Consider the following 17,067-nt stretch of genomic DNA (forward strand, 5'->3'; position numbering starts at 1 on the left):
TCTGTCTACTCTTTCAAACGAGTATGTTTAATAGTTTTCAAATAATACCCTTTCATGGAGCAACTACCCTTATCCAGAGATGGCAGCGATAGCATTTTAATTAACTCAAACTTAACGATTACCCAATACACAGAATTGGGTGTTTGTTTGTGAATTCATTTGGGAAAATTAAGAGAGAAAAGTAAAGGGACTGTGGAGAGATTGCATTAGCACAACAGAGAACATTCGTTGCATTATATATATATATATATATATTTTTTTTTTCTCAAATCATAAACAGACAATGCTTTATTTTCAATTCTATTCATGAATTATGAATATGGAATTAGCTTTCAGGATTTTCTCAAAAAGTGTTCACATATAATTGAGTAGGCATCTGGGTAACACTTTGTATAGTCCATCTGTAGATGCTCTACAGACTATCAGTAACATTTCAACTATCTACTAACCCTAACCTTACCCTTATTCTAAACCTAAACTTAACCCTTACCCTAACCTTAACCCTTATTCTAAACCTAACCCTAACCTTAACTTTAGCAAGCAGTTGCTTATCAACAGATAGTTTGTTGCCAGTATGATCATCTGTAGAGCCTCTACAGATGAAAAATCCGGACTATCCAAATAAAGTGTGACCGGCGTCTAATCTAGAAGTCAAAGGTGTCCTCTCTGTGACACTCACCTAAATTGCATGCTATATGTTTATTTAATCAATATGATTATTAAATTAAATAAATTACAATTTAATAAAATGTTTAAAAAAGTTATATTAACCAGTCTACACCTATAATGCAACTGAACTGTATTAATGTTCTAAAGAGCTATTTTACTCTCATTAATACATAAACCTAAAAGGCATATGATTGTCTAAAAGGATATACACAATATCGCATTAAAATCAATTCCTAAATAATGTCACCAAATAAGACTTTAAATTACACCTTTGATATAAACTCTTAGTTCATTTATAACTGAACTATAACCATTACACCATGATTGCTTTTCATCCCTCTTTGATCAGTGCATTACAATTTCCACTGGACCAAAAGTTAATAATCAATTAATATGATTATCAGAACATGCACCTCGAACTGAAGCATGGCCGCTTCGCCACACAATGTCTATCAACTTCCAGCAGGGCAGACAAAAAACAAACCCCCACATTGCGAGCCATTGTTTTAGAAATAACACAACTATTTTGCGGCCGGCACAATTATTTCAGGATAATTGGCTTGGGAATATGAGGTAATTACTGCTTCTGGCTAATTATTCATTTTCATAATACAGGTAATTTTTCACTCTGCAATTACATAGCCAATCAATGGTGTAAGGTAGACATCGGGTCCTCTCTCTCTCTTCTCCCCCCTCTGCGGTGGCCAGGTATTGCCTGGGTCGTATTCATTAGAGCATGCAACAAAAAAACATTTGAAAACATTTTGCAATGGGAAACAATATGACCATTTCTCATTGGACGAGCCCAGGTAGTCCCTCCCTGTTTCAATTATTTTTCTTCCATTTGACGCATAATGAACACAGACCTGTTGTCTAGCCTTTAGCAAACGGGATTAACAGCTTGAGGCAGCCCCCTCTTAGGCACGTACGCCGTTGGCCTGGTAACCATTTTGATGCAGTCGATGATGGGGCAGACACTGAGGCAGAGTGTGCAGCCGGTACAGCTGTCAGTGATTACTGGGAAATGGGTCTCAGGGTCAAACGTAATAGCCTGCAAAAGAAGAGGAAGCCAAAAAAAAATCATATATAAGCTATTATATTAGAGCAGTAAGCGACTCTCCATAGACTTATCCTCTCTATCTACTGGGTGGATGGAGGATGGATTGATGGAGAGAAAAAAAGAGGAGGATAAAACGAGTCCGCAACATGACCACAACAGTACAGCAGCATCTGGCCATGAGAACAGGTGAACTCAATCACTCAAATAGAGTTTTACTGCACTGTGTAAGTGTATCTCGCTCCAGTTGAGAGGATAGTTACATAAACAATACAAGAGTGCTACATTCAAGTTGAGGGGAGAAACAAGACAACGTCTATTTCCCAAACAGAGCACTATATAAGCAATAGGATGCCTTTTGACATTTGAGAAACACCACATTCACAGTAGGCTGTGTGTGTGTGTGTGTGTGTGTGTGTGTGTGTGTGTGTGTGTGTGTGTGTGTGTGTGTGTGTGTGTGTGTGTGTGCGCGCACGCACGTGTGCAGTATGTGTTAGTACCTGGTATCCTGAGTCGTTGCAGGTCATGTAACACTTCCCACAGTTGATGCACATCTCCTCGTCGATCAGAGCTATCACCTGCTCCTGGTTGTCCAAATCCTTGTAGGCCCCGATGTGCTTCAGAGCCCTGGCGATCACATCCTGCAGGGGACACAACAACAAGAACAATTACAGTTAGTTACTACTAGTCTGGCAATAACAACAATCAACAACAAGCAAAGCTAGTTAATGTACTAGTCTGGCTGTAGGACAGGAAACAACAATAACATGCTCTGGAATGCTTTATATGACTCTATATAGAGTGTTACCCATGCTGTTTTTGGTTTGAAATGACCTTAGAAAGGTCACAACATCCCTTTCATTAGAAAGAGATGTACTATGACAAACACTAAAGCAGGAGTCTCAAAACTGGTGACCCGCCGGCCAAATGCAGCCCTTAAGCCTATATATTGCTGTCTGTGGTTGTCTATGTAAATATATATAAAGACATAGCAAAGTATTATTTGTAATCCAGGCAGCCCCTCTCTCACCTTCACAGCAGGAACTGGTATCTTGGGCATGAACACGCGAGCACCGTTGGTGTCACCCACAAAGTTGTCATCGGCATTCTTCAATTTCTTCTTGTACTCAGCCAGGACCTCTGTCTTCTTCAGGAGGTAGGGCCCAAAGCTAGGCAGGCTCTGAGAGAGAGGGACAATAGTGGTATGGTCAGAGGGTAACATAAAAAATATGGTTTCTAGAGTATCAATATTTCAAAAGGTGAGAGCGTCCTTGTATTTCAAAGTATTTTACACACCAAAAAGTGTTTATACTGTGGTACAACTTCAAACAAAGAGGGAGAAAACTCAACATGGGCTACAGCACAGAAAATAGCATTGTCATAGTGGAGTGTCAACACATTCGTACCACCATCAAATAAATGATTGGTCTACTATTAATTGAACATGATAAAAATATAGTATTTTTCCCAATTGAAGAACTTTGAAAAGATGGAACGTGCCACCAGGAAGCTGTAATCAATTAAAACTGTGCCAAGACAGGGTTCTGGAGGATGTCTGTGTAATTTGAAAATAATCATTATAAGGCATTACAGCAGCCTGTGTAGTAATTGTTGCTTCTAGCCATCCCAATTCAAATGAAGACACATGAAAATCAAATATGATCTAAAACGTGCAAGTCAGACAGAATTTAATCAAGTTATCATCACACTGATTACTATGACTGCAAACTACTGTTTTGCACGTGAATTAATTTGGTAAAATTGTAACCCATTTTCAACGTTTCCATCAGAGAAAAGTCAATACTCTGTATCTGTTTGAACATTTCCTTTAAAGTGGAAGTGTAGACTGAGAAAACTCCCCTGCCCTCATGCAGAGACATAGCCTACATTCTGAAATATATTCACCTAGTCTAGAGAACCCTCCTCTCTAAAGAGCCATTCCTATTACAGTCACACTCCATGGCTACATGGTGGCTATGGGAGGAGGAGAACAAGACACCAGGCTCCAGCCACTCCACTCAGACTCCACTGAGAGTTGGGGGAACGTGCCCTAGAAACCCACCTCACCACACACCACTCTGGATGGGCTGGGATATGCTGGTCGGTTTGAGTTTTTTATGGCAGGCTGTCCACATTGGCATTCAATGTGAGTGCATCGTTATCATCGCCACCACCATTACTACAAAAAACCAAGGAGGAACTTGGATGGGAAGCCATATAATAGTAATTTGTGGCACTAGGTGGTGTGACAGTGAAATTGTGATTTCCTGGAAGGATGATTCATCGCAAAGGGATAGTTTCCTGTCAGTTGGACACTAGCGAAGACTGACTGGCACCAAAATGGCTGCCTCTTCGTCTAACCAAAATGGCACCTCAGTCCTAACAAAGGCTGTCTGCCAGAACTAGACTTTGTGTCACCATCTTCACTCAAGGAGACATCTCAATAGAACATGACTCTCACTTTTCACACGGTCAGCTGTCACTCGCTAGTCCACCACTAAAAGGACCTAACAAGCCACATTTCTTTATCAGCCGGCTCCAGTAAAAATTCCTCTCTTGCCTTTGTATTTTTTTTGTTCTACTGACACAACAACAGGGTGAGAAAAGCAAAAAGCCGGAGCGATTCAGAGCTGGGGGCCGGGGCCATCAAAGGCGTCAGAGTGACAAACGCTGGAATCTGTGTGAGCAGTGTTTATTCTCCGGCTAATGGCTGGGTCTGGGGGACGAGGAGATGCTGTAGCAGCCTTGATGTATTTATGTCCCCATAGCGCTAACACCAGTGGGCCTAGCTACTCTAACTGACTGAGGCTCCGAGTAAAAGCATAACACCAGCCACGCAGGCAGGCAGCAGCAGCCACACTTTGACAGCCCTAATGAATCAGCTGTTATAGCCTCAAACCAGAGCGGCTTGGCAATGGAAGACCAGAGGTTTTAATCATGACAAAGAACAGCTACTGAAATACACACATGTGCACATGCACGCACACGCACACACACACACACACAAACTCAACTCAGAGACTGGTACAAAGCTAATTAGTTGGATATTTAGCTGGAATCGGAGCTACTGCAGAGGCAGAGCAAGTCACTGGGTTCTTCAAACGCAGAGATTGAAATTCATTTAGAGAAAAAGCAATGAATAGAAGTCTGAGACAGGACGATTGATCAATGTGAGTTTATGGGGAATTTATATATAAAAAAAGGAATTAAAAGAAAAACATCAGCAATATATCTCTGTGGTTTGTTGGCCAAATGTGTCAGCCAGGGAGGCCACTCCCTAGCTTCTCTGTGAAGTGCTGCTGCTCGTGTGTGTGGTGTGTGGAGCTAACAGAGATGTGACAGAGTGTTTCCGCAAATGAAATTGTGTGTAAACACCCAGGGATCATCGTTCAGTGGAACACTTAGGGAGAGCCAAGGCCATTTAGAGGAAGGAAAATATGCTCAAATATAACAGGGAAGAGAGGAACCACAGTCGGAGGGGCTCTGTGAGTGAGTGAGTGAATGAGTGAGAGAGAGAGAGAGAGAGAAGAGGAGAGAGAGAGAGAGAAGAGAAGAGAGAGAGTGTGTGCTTAGTCAAGTACTACGCTATTTTCTATTGGCCATTCAAAATGCCCAATGGATTACAAATTAATGATACAACATTCATACACTACCAGTCAAAAGTTTGGACACACCTACTCATTCAAGGGTTTTCCTTTATTTGTACATTGTAGAATAATAGTGAAGACATCAGAACTATGAAATAACACATATGGAATCATGTAGTAACCAAAAAAGTGTTAATACAAATCAAAATATATTTTATATTTGAGATTCTTCAAATAGCCACCCTTTGCCTTGATGACAGCTTTGCACACTCTTGGTATTCTCTCAACCAGCTTCATGAGGTAGTCACCTGGAATGCATTTCAATCAACATGTGTGCCTTGTTAAAAGTTAATTTGTGGAATTTATTTCCTTCTTAATGCGTTTGACCCAATCAGTTGTGTTGTGACAAGGTAGTGGGGGTTTACAGAAGATAGCCCTATTTGGTAAAAGACAAAGTCCATATTATGGCAAGAACAGCTCAAATAAGCAAAGAGAAACGACAGTCCATCATTACTTTAAGACATGAAGGTCAGTCAATATGGAACATTTTAAGAACTTTGAAAGTTTTTTCAAGTGCAATCGCAAATACCATCAAGCGCTATGATGAAACTGGCTCTCATGAGGACCGCCACAGTAATGGAAGACCCAGAGTTACCTCTGCTGCAGAGGATAAGTTCACTACAGTTACCAGCCTCAGAAATTGCAGCCCATATAAATGCTTCACAGAGTTGAAGTCACAGACACATCTCAACATCAACTGTTCAATGGGGACTGTGTGAATCAGGCATTCATGGTCAAATTCCTGCAAAGAAACCACTACTAAAGTACACCAATAAGAAGAAGAGACCTGCTTGGGCCAAGAAACACGAGCAATGGACATTAGATCGGTAGAAATGTGTCCTTTGGTCTGGAGTCCAAATTGGAGATTTTTGGTTCCAACCGCCATGTCTTTGTGAGATGCGGTGTGGGTGAACGGATGATCTCCGCATGTGTAGTTCCCACCGTAAAGCATGGAGGAGGAGGTGTTATGGTGCTTTGCTGGTGACACTGTCTGTGATTTATTTAGAATTCAAGGCACACTTAACCAGCATGGCTACCACAGCATTCTGCAGCGATACGCCATCCCATCTGGTTTGGGCTTAGTGGGACTATCATTTGTTTTTCAACAGGACAATGACCCAACACACCCCCAGGCTGTGTAAGGGCTATTCTACCAAGAAGAAGAGTGATGGAGTGCTGCATCAGATGACCTGGCCTCCACAATCCCCCGACCTCAACCCAATTGAGATGGTTTGGGATGAGTTGGACGGCAGAGTGAAGGAAAAGTGTGCTCAGCATATGTGGGAACTCCTTCAAGACTGTTGGAAAAGCATTCCAGGTGAAGCTGGTTGAGAGAATGCCAAGAGTGTGCAAAGCCGTCATCAAGGCAAAGGGTGGCTATTTGAAGAATCTCAAATATAAAATATATTTTGATTTGTATAAACATTTTATTGGTTACTAGATGATTCCATATGTGTTATTTCATAGTTTTGATGTCTTCACTATTATTCTACAATGTAGAAAATAGTACAAATCAAGAAAAACCCTTGAATGAGTAGGTGTGTACTGCATAAATGGCACACAAACAACACATTTCCTATCATGCTGTTTCTGGGAAAAGCCGTCCTTCACCTGATAAGAATAGGTTATTGAGACCACAGAGCTTATTTAACGTATACAGCAGCCAAAAACTAATCTATACTTAACGACAGCTTTTTTATTGGAATATCTTGCCTATGTGGAGTCTATATCTAGATACTGAAGGTGTACAGGCGCAGCCAAAGCCCCCATCCTCCTGAGAAGCACCATGTCTAATTACAAACAGGGCTCTCCAAAACACAGGGCAGGTCAATTATCTCACTCCCCCTCTTGATTGTAAATCAAACAGCCACTGTTAAAGAGGGAAATGACTATTAAAAGGCAACACTTTGTATGAGGCACACACATATAATGCCTTATAAGCACATGTACAATACCTTATGAGGCATTATTGTGCATTATAAAGCTGTGATGGTCTTCTAAGCTTCTAAGCATTTTGCAGGTAGTCTGAATTTATGGATAATGAGCCTCATACAGATCTTCTGTGTTTTAGCGCTTTGAAAATGTCAGGGGTTAAACTGGGCAGAAATTGCCTTAGCGGTGCTCACTAACGACAGTGAGTCTTTCGCTAGGAAGCAATGCTGACTTCTCTGACTTCTTAATAGGCGAGCAGTTAGCAACAGGTGGGCATTTGGTTTGGGTTTGTTTGTGTGGACATTGATCAAATCGTCCTTCTTCCGCACATTGGCTTTTAGCTCACGTCAATCAATTGGTTGTTGTTTGGAGAAAATACATTTAAGGTCGTTGTGTCTGTGTCTATTATGCCTATTATGAGCCGTTTCAGAGTGGCCTTTCGTAATTGACTGTGGGCTGATATGAAGGTCAGTTAATTGCCTCTTGTAGGAAGCCAAGTCATTCAAATGAAACCTTTCAATGTATGGTTCAGTTCCACATTTCTGCTCACTCCTTGTTCTTTAACAGCTCAAATTTGAACGCTATAAAGGCACACAAGCACACGGATAGACGGACAGATGTATGCACTCATCAGTAATAATAATAATAATATACCTTTTATCCAAAGCGACTTACAGTCATGCATGCATACATTTTTAGGTATGGGTGGTCCCGGGGATCGAACCCACTACCCTGGCGTTACAAGCGTCATGCTCTACCAATTGAGCTACAGAGGACCACATAGCCTCCTTATAGCCATGAAAACCACTGTACACTGCACACTCACACACAGCCTCTAGACCCCCCATGGATGGAACCAAAGCTGCAATTCCAACCCCAACCCCCCTTCAACCTACCCTACATAAAGGCTACATAAAGGCTCCATCTTCTACCACACACACACACAAAAACACCTTCCCGCACTTGGCCCTGGTCTCCCGGCGGTTGGGGGACATACGTTGTGGGAATGTAAAGCTCTTAAATATGTGTTTGGCTGTGTGAGCCCTCGGCCCGGTGCCTGGCTAGCTGTGGGGATCTGGTAGCCTAGCAGAGGTAATGAAGCTGTGTCTATCCTCTATTTGCCACGCCTCAGCAGCCTGCCTCTCTCTCTCTCTCTCTCTCTCTCGCTCTCTTTCACTCTGCTGCAGAGCATGCTACTGTGCACTGGCCATGGCTGAAGAGGAGAGGACAGTACAGGGGGAGGGGATCTAGCTGGGAGGGAGGGAGCTGGGAAGGATGGAGGGTTAGGAAATGGCAGAGATTTGGTTTTTGAGATTCAATATGTGTGTATTTGTTCAAGGCTTGTGTGTGTGTGCTAGAAAATGGAGCCTTTATGTAGGGTAGGCTGAAGGGGGATGGGGGTGGAATTGCAACGTTGGTTCCACGGGGGGTCTAGAGGCTGTGTGTGTGTGTGTCTGTGTGTAGTGGTTTTCATGGCTATAAGGAGGCTAATGATGTTTCTGCTCAATAGAATAGCAGCTCTTCTGTGATTCAGGGATGATATGAGGCAGAGTACCCATGTTAATACACGCATACAAACAAGGCAGAATATAGTGGTAACAAGTAGAGAAATGTTGCTCTCTGCTTAAAAAGAGAATGCATTGAAGCTAAAATAAAGAAATTGATTTTTATTATATTGATAAATCAATATCCGTAATAAGAAATGAGTGTGCTCATACGTATATAATTGAAGTGATAAACGAATGTGTGCCTTTCGGGGAGTATTTCTTTCCCTCAGCCACAGCATTCTCTCTCTCTCTCTCTCTCTCTCTCTCCCCCCTCTTGAGGGTGCATGAGGGTAATGCAATCCCTTTTCTCCTGTCGCTCATCTTGCCACATCATAGCCCGTTCTAAATGTCCCTCTGCTTGTCACAAAGTGGGTTTTCATCTATGTGTGTGTGTGTGTGTTGTCGTCCCGTGTGTGTGTGATGTGTCAATGCATGTGTGTTTGTGTGTGTGTGATTGCACTGTACGTTTCGACTGCGTGTAAGTGCCTGTGTGTGTGTGTGTTGTTGTCTTCCCGTGTGTGTGCGTCCGTGAATCTATGTGACCCTGTGTGTGTTAGAGTGTGTGTGTATTCACTGAAGGCTGGGAGCTGAGCGGGTCAGCTGTGTGTCGTTTTCTCTGTTGACAGGCGTTGTGTCAAGGTAAGCGAGGCCCGGCTATAGAGACACTGTGAGAAAAGCCTTTCCTCACCTCTCTTAATTAGCAGACCGAGGAAATCCCAGCACTGCTGAGGGAACAGCAGCAGGAGAGAGAGAGAGAGAGAGAGACTGGATGATGTACAGTGTTTATCGTGACGTTTATAGTATTGTATTTAATAGATGTAATGTCCTTGGTTTTCAGTGAGCAGACTGCTATTTGTGCGTAATGGTTAAAATTGAACTAGGTTCTCGACACTTCTCCTGTTCTCAATAACTGTGACTGATTTTCCCCATTCAGATAACTCCAACAATACAATACAAAACACATTATCTAAAGCAATCTGTCCATTCTCCTTCATATGAGTCTCTCTCTCTCTCTCCCTCTCCTGCAGATCACACTATACAGACTCACACATGACCTCCTCACCACCTCTCCAATCTTCATCCATGTACACACACACACAGAGACAAATGACAGACAAATTGTATACTTATCCCCTGTTCTCCCTCTGCCTCTCTTGTTCATGCATTCCTTGCTTCTCTCCATTCTCTGTCCCTGGTGTGGCGTTGCAATTGAAGCTAGTTGAGGCCAGCCACACAAAGACACCCCGTTGACGCTAGAATAAAGAACTCTCCAGCGACAACGTGTTTGAAAGCACACACAAGCCTCCCTCGTCTGCCGTGTCAGAAGAATAGCCCCGCATCAGATAAAGGCTTTTCCAATTTCAAAAATTCCTTCCACTTTGAAGGGTGTTTATCGCAAATCCAATCATTTGCATATTATTTTCTAAGTGTGTTTTCTGCACTTTCTTCTTTTGTCGTCTAAAAATGAAGGACAGTATGGAGGGATAGACGGATGGAGGGAGAGAGGAGGAATCACACCTTTGTCTGGTTATTGTTCTCAAGGAGAACAGTAATTGCTTGCGTTATCCTTGTGTTGTAATAAGTATTGTTTTGATGCCGACGGCATTCTGTTATACTATGAAGGGTAAATATGCCATCAAACAACAGAATCTAGAATATATGCATGAATATACTGTATGGAAATGAGTTGGAAATAGAGGTTGGATTTATAGGTTTGTGCGTGTGTGTGTGTTTTCTGGGAGGCAGTATAGCGCAGCCTCTGTACAATATCTTAAGGTTGACATGCTTGACCTTTTGTATTTTCTTACTGAATTCACACTTTGAGGAAATCCGGGTGGTGACATTTCAAAAACACCTAGCTCAGTCCAATCACAAACAACTTGCTCTCTCTGTCACTAGCCACTAGCTGTAAACACCACAGAGCCCCCCCCCCCCTGCATCTCACAGTATACTGGTACACACTATAACTAAGGTTAGAGGAATTGTTGGAATTTCTCTGATCAATAGTTTTACAGCTGTTGTCTGCATACAATATCTAATGGAAAATACGGTATATAAGTATTTTGAGGTACATTTGGTTTACTCTACAATCATTTCTGCAGGTTCAGCTGAAGAACCAATCTATCCTACACCATGCTTGAAAGTAATTTTATTAGAACCTTTTCGTCTTATCTTTTTGTAGACACTGGCATGGTGCTGGAGATAATTAATACGAGTTTAAAAAGTAGTGTCCCTTTAAGGTTGGATGAGGAGAGGGTTATGGAGGGACTATCCTATAACGGCAACCTATAGTGATGATGGTTGGACTCACCTTGCCCACCAGTTCCTCCACGCGGGGTACAGGTTTGCCCTTCTGGTGGCGCAGGGTGGGGGGAGACTGTCCATCCCAGCCTGTCAGCTCCTCAATGCTCTTCAGGTAGAGCAGAGCCTTCAGGCCCAGGCAGTAGTCCTGGATCAGGGTGAAGTCTTGATTCTGCACCGCACTGCAAACCTGGAGAAGACGCATGCAATGGAATGCATTTGTGTATTTGCTAACCCAGACAGTTGTGTCGTTGTATTCATACAGTACACATGGAGGTACAGTTGTGGGAAATATAAAATTTTCCGTGGCACAGGTTTTTGTGTCAAACTATTGCCAGTAGACACTGGAGTGCTGTGTTGCATACACATTGCGAAAATTGTTCTGCCAATACCGACCTAACATTTTAGTGCCCACAACTGTACACACACCTACACTAAGCGATGTGTTTGTCACCAGGAGGCTATATTTCTAAGAAGTAGCAGAGAAGACACACAGCCATATGTGGCCTAATGTGTCAAAACCACTGAGGCTTTCACCGAGGGTGTCATCTATTTATGCTACATTATTTGGTGGCATAATGAGTGTGTTGCATTTATTTATTTATAAACAGATTTCTGAGGCTCGGACCCCCCCGCTGAGATAATAGTTTTATTTTCTCTAGCAACTTGTTCAGTGTATTATATTAGGATTTACATGAAGCTTGTTACTGCCAATCTGTTGCCATAGCAGCCGGGGATATACACAACCAAAGCGTTGGGTAAATTCCTTATTAGGCAGTGACAAAGCTTTGTGTGAAAGAAGATAATGTTTTTGTGTTGGGAAAGGAGGGAGGGAGGGATGGAGAGGGGGAGGAGGGGGAGAGCGAGAGAGCGAGAGAGAGAGAGAGAGAAAAAAAGCTCTTTGCTGTGATGGCTTCATCTTTTGTAAAAACAAGGAAGTAAATTCCCTGGGAAGGCGATTGATGTCGATGACGATCACTAATAGACTAATAATCATATAGAATGTAATGCAAGCTTGGAGTTACAGTGGCTTGTGAAAGTATTCACCGCCCTTGGCATTTTACCTATTTTGTTGCCTTACAACCTGGAATTAAAATGGATTTTTGGGGGGGTTTGTATCATTTGATTTACACAACATGCCTACCACTTTGAAGACGCAAAATATTTTTTCTTGTGAAACAAACAAGAAATAAGACAAAAAAACAGAAAACTTGAGCGTGCATAACTATTCACCCCCCCCCAAAGTCAATACTTTGTAGAGCCACCTTTTGCAGCAATTACAGCTGCAAGTCTCTTAGGGTATGTCTCTATAACATTGGCACATCTAGCCACTGGGATTTTTGCCCATTCTTCAAGGCAAAACTGTTCCAGCTCCTTCAAGTTGGATGGGTTCCGCACAGCAATCTTTAAGTCATACCACAGATTCTCAATTGGATTGAGGTCTGGGCTTTGACTAGGCCAATCCAAGACATTTAAATGTTTCCCCTTAAACCACTTGAGTGTTGCTTTAGCAGCATGCTTAGGGTCATTGTCTTGCTGGAAGGTGAACCTCCGTCCCAGTCTCAAAGACTGAAACAGGTTTTCCTCAAGAATTTCCCTGTATTTAGCGCCAGCCATCATTCCTTCAATTCTGACCAGTTTCCCAGCCCTGCCGCTGAAAAATATCCCCACAGCATGATGCTGCCACCACCATGCTTCATTGTGGGGATGGTGTTCTCGGGGTGATGAGAGGTGTTGGGTTTGCGCCAGATATAGCGTTTTCCTTGATGGCCAAAAAGCTCAATTTTAGTCTCATCTGACCAGAGTACCTTCTTCCATATGTTTGGGGAGTCTCCCACAAGCCTTTTGGCGAACACCGAATGTGTTTGCTTATTTTTTTGTTTAAGCAATGGCTTTTTTCTAGCCACTCTTCCGTAAAGCCCAGCTCTGTGGAGTGCATGGTTTAAAGTGGTCCTATGGACAGATACTCCAATATCCGCTGTGGAGCTTTGCAGCTCCTTCAGGGTTATCTTTGGTCTCTTTGTTGCCTCTCTGATTAATGCCCTTCTTGCCTGGTCCGTGGGTTTTGGTGGGCGGCCCTCTCTTGGCAGGTTTGTTGCGGTGCCATATTCTTTCCATTTTGGATTTAATGGTGTTTCGTGGGATGTTCAAAGTTTCGGATATTTCTTTATAACCCAACCCTGATCTGTACATCTCCACAACTTTGTCCCTGACCTGTTTGGAGAGCTCCTTGGTCTTCATGGTGCCGCTTGCTTGCTGGTGCCCCTTGCTTAGTGGTGTTGCAGACTCTTGGGCCTTTCAGAACAGGTGTATATATACTGAGATCATGTGACAGATCATGTGACACTTAGATTGCACACAGGTGGACTTTATTTAACTAATTATTTGACTTCTGAAGGTAAATTGGTTGCACCAGATCTTATTTAGGGGCTTCATAGCAAAGGGGGTGAAAACATATGCACGCACCACTTTTCCGTTATTTATTCTTTAGAATTTTTTGAAACAAGTTATGTTCATTTCACTTCACCAATTTGGACTATTTTGTGTCTGTCCATTACATGAAATCCAAATAAAAATCAATTTAAATTACAGGTTGTAATGCAACAAAATCTGAAAAACGGCAAGTGCAAGGCACTGTAAATCCTATTAAAATTGAATATTAGACAAAAGACACATTGATGCTAACATGAATGTAACATGAACGTTCCACACTGAACTGTTCTCAAGACATGCTTAGCCCTCATGTCCCTGTGTGTGGTTGAATATCCAATAAACGTGATTATAGTGAAAAACTATGTACTGACACACAGCTGGGTAACTAGACTTGTAATCTGATCTGTTTGTGCATTTTATCATTTGACATCTGACGCTAAATGTTAGCTATAGCACAACCTAACTATATCACAAGTCAACTACAGTACAAGTTAACTACAGTACAAGTTAACTACAGTACAAGTTGACTACAGTACAAGTTAACTACAGTACAAGTTGACTACAGTACAAGTTGACTACAGTACAAGTTAACTACAGTACAAGTTAACTACAGTACAAGTTAACTACAGTACAAGTTAACTACAGTACAAGTTAACTACAGTACAAGTTAACTACAGTACAAGTTGACTACAGTACAAGGTAACTATGGCACAAACAGATTTAGCTACCTGGCTAGTGGTTAGTGCACCTTTTTTTTTTTCTCCCCAATTTCGATCTTGTCTCATTGCTGCAACTCCCCAACGGGCTCGGGAGGTGAAGGTCGAGTCATCTGTCCTCCGAAACATGACCCGCGAAACCGCGCTTCTTAACACCCGCCCGCTTAACCCGGAAGCCAGCCGCACCAATGTGTCAGAGGAAACACTGTTCAACTGACGACCGAGGTCAGCCTGCAGGTGCCTGGCCCGCCACAAGGAGTCGCTAGAGCGCGATGAGCCAAGTAAAGCCCCCCGGGCCAAACCCTCCCCAAACCCGGATGACGCTGGGCCAATTGTGCGCCGCTCTATGGGACTCCCGGTCACGGCCGGTTGTGATACAGCCCAGGATCGAACCCGGGTCTGTAGTGACACCTCTAGCACTGCGATGCAGTGCCTTAGACCGCTGTGCACTTTTTGTTTATGTCTCTGTTTACCTGTAGTACAGAGGCACCAGCATGGAGGAACTGCAGGCCTGTCTCGGCTGAGTCGATCCCCCCAGTCGCCAGGATGGGGAACCCAGGCAGGGCCCTGCCAATGGCGGATACAGCGCGCAGGGCGATGGGCCGGATGGCATTACCTGTGGAAAAGGATCAAAATTAATGTGGAAGGATTAACGAAAATACTTCCTCTTCAAAACGCATTCTCAGACCAAACTTTGTTATAGAAGATGAGATTAAACCAAATGCATGGTTGTGTAAATAGCAGTTTTTCTGTTTCTCAATCTCTCCATAAATAGATACAATGTAACATATGAAGAGTACATATTGACAATCATCCAATCTCTATTTCTCACCCACACATGCAGTCACACACACACACACACACACACACACACACACACACACACACACACTTGATGTATGCACAAACACACACACAGTGTAAACACACTCCCCAATGTGGTCCAATCCAACCCCCTCTGTCTTTAGCTGGCTGTCAGGAGTCCCTACAGGATGGGGTTGGCTGTGCTCTGTGATCAGGCAGACAGATGGAGACATTTATCACATTACATTTAACCTGGTTCCCCCACTAGGTTCTCGCTCATTGATCACAGTATAGCCTTGTACACATGTATTTGGCCAGAGAGGCTCACACACAAACGCGGGCAACACACACACACATCCATATATAATTGAACATAAGTGTTCACACATGTACACACACAGAGACTTGCTACGCACGCACACACACACACACACAATAGTTTGACAGATAGAGACAGCACCCTCTCTCTCCTCCCATGCTAAATGATCCTCATTAACTAATGCCAGCCTCTGAAATTGGGATGATGAATTGAATCAAAGCATATATTTTTGCATATTCTCCATGGATGGTTAATTGTATGCATATTCATGGCTCTCGCTCTCTCCGCCCTCTGTGTTCCTTGGTGCTTCTACTTTCCCTCTCCTCCTCCTTTTCTCTCTCTCTTTTGGCTAAAGTCTCCTACAGAAAATGTATGATGGTTCAGGTGGAATTATTCATTCGTGTTCTGTAGAGAAGTTGAAATAAGGATGCAGTGGTAGAGAGGTACACAGTGACCGCTGAATTGCAGAGAGATGTGTATTTTAGGCCTTCATAGCAAACGATACAGTCTACATGGAATGCTGCATGTTGAGTGGCTGCAATATGGTTGAAATCCAAGAGAAATTAACTGATTATGATTAGGTATACTGTATATTATCATGTGGCGACATTACTGTTTTCCTTCAACAAAAAATGTAGCCTATGCATTTTTCACACTCTCATACCATTTATCCATCCCTTTCCTAGCATTCCTTCTTAGGTAGTGAAAAATGAAATCGGCAGAACAATAAAACATCCCTCAAAAACAAGGGTGGGCAATAATCTTTGGGTAAGGGCCACATCGTGATGTAAAAATTCAGGGGAGGGCCGCAAACCATTTTTGGGGACCGATTTGTTCGTCTAAAGCAGTTTGCGCGCCAGAAAAAGGCAGTTATTTGAAAACATATAGGTCCATTAACATTTCTACATAGAAAGTAGCCTATCTAGTTTTAGACATGCAAGAGTGGCCTGGAGTCTTTTTTAAACCAAAATATTAATTTCCCCAAACCTCCCACGGGCCAGATTGAAAGTGCTCGCGGGCCGGATCTGGCCTGCAAGCCGTATGTTGCCCACCCTTGCTCAAGAATATACTTATTATTTTCTTTCCCAACCGAGCGGGGGCCACCTATGTTTTATGTCAGTTGGACACCAGTCCCTTTTACGACTTTGAAAAATCAAATGAGTGTCACTATGGAGGCCCTCCTGGCCAAAAGCAAAAATGTGTGACCCCCCCACCCCCCCCCTTCCTGGCCCTTTAGGGCAGTAATGATTAATGCCCCAGTCGAAAGGCAGGGGAGAGGGAGCTGGATTGCCCCCAGCTAGGGGACTCCCGAGAGTATGGAGCTACAGCCCAGCCACAAGTTACACCAAGAGAACTATGACAGCTGGTACTTCTTGCTTGCATAAAATACTGCCTCAATAGTCTCAATCATAATTTTGAAATGCAGGCTGCAGTCCTGACCCTGCAACGGCCTGAGACTGGCTCAGAAGGAGTGTTGGCAGCTGAGAAAGAGGGAGAGAGAGAACAAGCTGGGAGGAGACGAGGAGAACGGAGGTGAGCCCGCAGAGAGAGAGAGAGAGGCATAATCATACTGATTCACACACACACACACACATTCTCACACACACACACACACACAATCTAGTAAACACACAAGGGCTTT

General features: G+C 43.0%; 1 protein-coding gene across 1 annotated transcript in view; it reads right to left on the reverse strand.

Moving 5' to 3' along the window:
* The window catches only part of LOC311098998 (dihydropyrimidine dehydrogenase [NADP(+)]), a 136,008-nt gene continuing 118,941 nt past the window's right edge, over positions 1 to 17,067 (reverse strand). The window contains exons 19-23 of the mRNA XM_084139589.1: positions 14,776 to 14,918; positions 11,164 to 11,343; positions 2,757 to 2,906; positions 2,227 to 2,367; positions 1 to 1,720 (exon numbers count right to left, since the gene is read on the reverse strand). Of these exons, the coding sequence (XP_083995715.1) occupies positions 1,550 to 1,720; positions 2,227 to 2,367; positions 2,757 to 2,906; positions 11,164 to 11,343; positions 14,776 to 14,918 (785 nt within the window). The 3' untranslated portion in view covers positions 1 to 1,549. The remainder of the gene's footprint in view (positions 1,721 to 2,226; positions 2,368 to 2,756; positions 2,907 to 11,163; positions 11,344 to 14,775; positions 14,919 to 17,067) is intronic.

This window comes from Coregonus lavaretus (genome assembly GCF_964263955.1).
Source record: "Coregonus lavaretus genome assembly, chromosome: 23".
In the NCBI taxonomy this organism is placed as follows: Eukaryota; Metazoa; Chordata; class Actinopteri; order Salmoniformes; family Salmonidae; genus Coregonus; species Coregonus lavaretus.